Genomic DNA, 6,279 nt, shown 5'->3' with positions numbered 1-6,279 from the left:
CCAAACAGTGTATCCATACAATTAATGGAAATATCTGTAACATTTTGTTCTAGACAGCCTTCCCCACTTGGTCCATCTGCAATAGTAACATTGTCAGGACAACACCCAAACAGTGTATCCATACAATTAATGGAAATATCTGTAACATTTTGTTCTAGACAGCCTTCTCCATTTGGTCCATCTGCAATAGTAACATTGTCAGGACAACACCCAAACAGTGTATCCATACAATTAATGGAAATATCTGTAACATTTTGTTCTAGACAGCCTTCTCCATTTTGTCCTTTTGCGCTGGTCACATTATCAGGGCAGCAACCATATAAACTATCAATACATGCTTCTGACTCTCCACTCCCTTGAATATTATCACACCCATCATACTCTAATCCTTGTGCTATTGATATTCCATCAGGGCAGCATCCATATTTACTTCCTTCACATTCACCAGACCCTTCTATCTCTGTAGGTACAATAAAAGAAATATCATTTTCTAAACAACCTTCATTCCCAGGTCCTGATGCTGAAGTTAAACCATCAGGACAACAACCATAGAGGGAATTCTCACATACCTCACCTGAAGAAAAGTCATCACAGCCTAAAAAGCTAGGACCTAAAGCAATTGTAGCATTATCTGGACAACATCCATACTCTGATGACTGACATTTAATAAGTAAAGATTCTATGCAACCAGTAAGATTTTTGTCTTTGGCAAGTGTTACTCCATCTGGGCAGCAACCATATAATGAATCTTGACACTTGGTTTCATTGAGGCATCCATACTGGTTCTCACCTTGTGCAGGTGTCATACCATCAGGACAGCAACCAAAAGTTGTATCTTTACATTTTTCAACCCCTGGGCAACCTTCACTATATTTGCCTTCTGCGGGTGTCATACCATCAGGACAGCAACCAAAAGTTGTATCTTTACATTTTTCAACCCCTGGGCAACCTTCACTATATTTGCCTTCTGCGGGTGTCATACCATCAGGACAGCAACCAAAAGTTGTATCTTTACATTCTTCAGTACCTGGGCAACCTTTTCCTTTCTTGTTTTGGGCAGGAGTTAGTCCATCAGAACAACAGCCAAATTTTGTCTCATTACAGGTGGTCACAATCTGACAACCTTCCCTAGGGGTAGGATAAAACAAAAGAAATCAATACATCACCAAATAATATTCAAATAAAACTATTATTTTTGGAAATTATATTTGATATGGGAAAACTCATGAACTTTGTAACTATTACAAAAAATAGCTTCAAAAGGGTAAAGTAAAAATGCTTTGCTCAGAGATTAAATGCTGTGTAATACAATGTTAATTTTAATTCAAACTTTGAAACTATTTTTTGTGTTAATTACAAAACTCATTAATCATTTTAACACATGGATCGGAATTCTTTTCAAGTAAGATCACACACTAACCTTATAAAATTGCAACTATTAATACAATTTTTTCCATATTAAAGTAATTAATACTGATTTTGGAAACTTTTTGTTGTTTCAAAATTGTTCAAAAACTTACAAGCATTTTTAAATGACCAATAACAGGTATGATGTGATTTTGAATTTCAATCCTTTGATATAAAAAAATTGCAGAATTATATTCATAATTACATCCAGACAATAGGCATAATATAATTATATCATTCATAATTACATCCAGAACAATAGGTATAAAATGATGTAACACAGTATTTTATTCAAGCACAAGATTAGTTTTCTATTTTCAAAAAAGCTCATTCTTTGTATTTTATGATGATTGTATTGCACATTTTGGATAACTGAACCTTTTTTATTTAATACAATATGACTTGAGAGAATTGTGAAGATGGTCAATTAAGTAATATGTAATGCTATGAGAGATATCACCAATAATAATGAAACTGTACTAATTTTTGGTATATACTATACATTCAGGCCCATATGCAGAATGTTTGAAAGGGAGGTTCTAATTTCTGAGATCAAAAGCCAACATGTATTGTGCTAAGCACAATCAGCATGCAAAGCATGCTAATGCTACAGGGGTCTGGGTGCTTGCAACTATTTCAAGCCAAAAAACTGATAATACTTCATCCGAAGAATGTAGACTATGTATGAAACATCATAATACTGTGCTATAAGTATATGGGCTATTTGTTTTTACATCACAAAAATAGGAGATTTGGCCAAACCCCCTCCACCCACCCATATTGAAAGAATAGTTTTATGTTGTTCTATTTGTATGAAATTAGAGACTGTTATTTTTAAATCTAACTTACTTAAATGGCCCAATAGCAGGAGTTACACCATCTTTACAACAACCAAACTCTGTTGTTTCACAGCCACCTTCTGGTAGAGGGAGTTTTGGACAACGTGAAAAGTTTGGTCCAGCTGGGGTAACCCCATCAGGACAACAGCCATGTTTGGTCTTTCTGCAACCACCTGCCATTATAATCTCATCTATGGGAGTCAGTAACATTCGATTAATTCATACAAAAAGGTAAAATCAGACTTGTAACTTAAAATAGATTAGTTCATATTAAGTAAAAAACAAAAATATACCATGATGCCATGACTAGTTCAAAGTATCACTTTAGGGTGCTATCTCTCATGAGCTCAATTAAACCAGTGATAGAATATTTCATACAATTGACTTTTCTAAGATTTAAAATGTGGAATTTTGCTTATGTTATAACTTTAATATAACAATGTAAACTGTCTAAAAACTTTCATTATTATTAATGGCAGTTAAATCTTTGAAAATTTTAACTTATAGATAGAAAAATGTTTTTAACAATTTCTAATAAAAATGGTATTCTGTACTTCACAATTTTTTTTTCTCCTACTGCTGATTTTCTAAAGAGCTCATTATAAATTTAACGGGTTTATCTTATAAATTCACTAACTGTTATTACATTTGTTTCAAACCAAAACAACTTTATAAAATTCGAAAAAATACAATAACTGCAAATAAAATATAATGCTTTCAAAAATGTTTTATCTTCCACAAGCTACAAATTAATCCAACTTCATCAATATCCTTACCTGAACCATATATACACATTACTGAACGTTGAAGTATGTGATGGAAGACAGTTGTTTGGGATTTATTTTTGTTGTTGCTTATTACAGTCTCAATAATAACAGAATATATGAATATAAATATGGATTAAAACCCAGCTAAAGAGGTTACAAGCCTGATTCTCATGGCTCTTGCATATTATACCACTGAAAATATAGTTAACAGCAAGGGTACCCAACTGATGAAACAATACATTCTAACCTTTATAAGTTAGTACTGTTGCGTCAGCAAGTCACATGACTACAGTGACGCCACGTTTCTAGAACTATCCCGTATCTTGGCGAATGCTCTAGTAATTACTAGATGGAGGGTAGACTGGTATATAAAAGAGGGGAAGGTAATGTGTGTATGGACAGTGAGTAATTGATCTGCAGTCAGAAGTATTATTGAGCACGTTCGTTGTTATAGCGTTTGTTTAGCGCGATTGTGGAAGTTGAGTGTTTCGGTAAAGTTATATTCGGAAAGAATAAACCAGTTTTATTAAGTAAAGACTTGTGTCGTTAAAATTTCGTCGGAACACGTCTCCGTTTGTTAATTGATTTTTCCGTAACAACACTACTATACCAGCAGCAGCATCAAGTGCCGTGCTTTGTAGCGTAGGCGATCATGTCCCTCCACCTTTCCTGGTCCCAGGCACTTGTGATTACAGCAGTCACCCTCTCTTTGTGTAGCCAAATTGTTAAACTGTCCAGGATCTTTTCTCGCTATCTACCTCTACTTCTTTTACCCACAGATTTCCCTGTTGTTACCAAGTGTTCCACCCCCTTTCTCCTCATCACATGACCAAAGAATGCTGCTTCTCTTTTTCGTACTTTTGTTAGCAATGTTCTTTTTGTTTCTACTTGTTGTAGAACTTTTTCATTTGTTTTCTGGTCTTTGTAGGAAACTCTAAGCATTCTGCATAGGAACCATATTTTGGTCGCATTAAGTGATTTTTCCATTTTTTTGTTTATTGTCCATGATTTGCAACCGTACATCAAAATTGGTTCGATGTAGTAGCTAAGAACTGTTTTGCGCATTTTCATTGATACACCTTTGTTAGTAAATATACTTTTCATCTTCATAAATGTTGTCTTAGCCTGTGCAGTTCTACTCTGGACCTCATTTTGACATCTGCCATGTGATGTAATGCATGTCCCTAAGTACTTGAACTTGTAGATTTGATTGAGAAGGGTTCCATTTCATAATAAAGTGCATTTTGGACTGGTTTCTTTCTTTGATATAACCATGGTTTCTGTTGGGTTTTTGTGTGTGTGTGTGTGTGTGTTTAGGCTGAGTCCCATATTTCCACTTTCTTTGTATACAATATTAAGAAAGGACTGAAGATTTTTTCGTTCCTGCTATTAACACTGTGTCATCAGCATATCTGATATTATTTACATTGTTGCCTCTAATACTTATGCCTGGCATGTCTTCAATCTCTCTCATGATCATTTCACTATACAAGGAGAAGAGATCAGGGGATAACACACATCCTTGACGGACTCCTCTTTTTATCTTCTGAAATTGGTCAAGCTCATTCTCAACTCTGATGGCTGCTGTTTGTTCCCGATATATATTTTATCGGTGTGTATAACACTGGAAAAGGGCAATTTCGTATATAGTGATAACGGAAACTATAAGAAAATCTAAATAAATATCGAATGTTGATTAGAATACCAAGTTTATATTTTAATTGAAAAAAATTAAACTTCAGATAATAACCATATTTTATTCAAACCAACATTTCAGAAGTGAGCTACTTGCTACTATTTTTTGTAAGTCCTTGAATAATGGGCAGGTGCCAAAGGATTGGAAGTTGGCTGATGTTACTCCTTTTTTCAAGGGAGGTGATAAAAATTGTCCCAGTAATTATATACCCATTAGTCTTTCATCAGTTGTAGTAAAAGTTTTGGAAAGTCTGATAAAAGATGCTTTACAAAGTCATTTAACAAAATTTATAATTTTATTGTATAATCAATATGGTTTCACTAAGGGAAAATCTTGCTTTACAAATCTTTTGACATTCTTTAAAAAGGTTACTGCTTATGTAGATGAAGGTAAGAGTGTAGATTTGGTATATATGGACTTTCAGAAAACATTTGACAAGGTTCTACATAAAAGGCTTGTAAAATATTATCCCTGTAGGTTTGACAGATAAGTTAGCTAATTGGATAGAAGAATGGTTGGATGGAGGAAAGCAGAGGGCTGTTATAAATAGAGTTCAGTTAAACTGGATTAATGTCAAAAGTGGAGTACCTCAGGGCTCAATCGTAAAAGCTTTGCTCTTTTTGATTTACATCAGTGACTTAGATTAAGGAAGGGTCAAGAAAATACTTAATTTCACTGATGATATTAAGGTCTTGGTGTTGCTGGCTGTGAGGAGGAGGATGCTGCTTTACAAAACGATTTAGATTATTTAGTGAGTTGGGCAAATAAATGGCAGACGGGTTTAATTATAATAAATGCAAGATAATACATGTATGGATGATCATAATTTGAAATATAAGTATAATTTGGATGGGAATGACTTTAACAGTGTCAAGAAAGAAAGGGATCTTGGTGTAATGGTTGATCAATTTCTTAAGCCATCCAAGCAGTGTGCTGTTGCTAGTGGTAGAGCAAACAGGATTTTAGGTTTAATCTACGGAAATATAGAATACAAGTCCAAAGAGGTTACAGTTTCATTGTATAGGTCACTGGATAGGCCACATTTGGAGTATTGTGTTCAGTCTTGAGCTCCTTACCTTAGGAAGGACATCGAATTGTTGGAAAGTGTTCAGAGAAGGGCTACTAGAATCGTGCCTGGGTAATTAGTTTAAAAGAAAACTTGATAGCTATATAAAAGATAAGGGCTGGCTTTGAGGTTTATTTAATTTTTATTATTAATAGTTTTAATTGAGTTTAGAGAATGGGACAGCTTAGATGGATAAATATGTCACTTGTTGTCCCTAAACATTATGTTACGACAGCGGAAGACACGTGACGCTGGTAACAGGTAATGAGTATCTAGAAGGTTCCTGGAGGCTCGAGTGTTTGCCAGACGCCCTCTATTTTGTATATATAAGACCGGCAAGAAGTGACAGCACAGATAACTGCAGACAGGCAGAGACGGACAATTGAGTCAAGCGCGGTAGTGACCGTAAGTAAAGTGCGTGAATTGTTGTGAATTATAGCGTGTGTTTAATATAAAGTGACTGTGGAAATTAAGTGTATTGCAAAGTTGTATTGAGAAAGAATA

At 34.6% G+C, this 6,279-nt stretch overlaps 1 protein-coding gene across 1 annotated transcript in view; it reads right to left on the bottom strand.

Annotated features, from left to right (window-relative positions):
* LOC106463728 (papilin-like) overlaps positions 1-3,955 on the bottom strand; it is a 9,429-nt gene extending 5,474 nt beyond the window's left edge. The window contains exons 1-3 of the mRNA XM_022391308.1: positions 3,772-3,955; positions 2,257-2,437; positions 7-1,128 (exon numbers count right to left, since the gene is read on the bottom strand). Coding sequence (XP_022247016.1) covers positions 7-1,128; positions 2,257-2,437; positions 3,772-3,955 — 1,487 coding nt within the window. The remainder of the gene's footprint in view (positions 1-6; positions 1,129-2,256; positions 2,438-3,771) is intronic.
* Between the last annotated feature and the right edge of the window lie 2,324 nt (positions 3,956-6,279).

The sequence above is a fragment of the Limulus polyphemus genome, unplaced genomic scaffold, assembly GCF_000517525.1.
Source record: "Limulus polyphemus unplaced genomic scaffold, Limulus_polyphemus-2.1.2 Scaffold1471, whole genome shotgun sequence".
Taxonomy (NCBI): Eukaryota; Metazoa; Arthropoda; class Merostomata; order Xiphosura; family Limulidae; genus Limulus; species Limulus polyphemus.
This window is presented reverse-complemented; position numbering and strand designations above follow the sequence as displayed.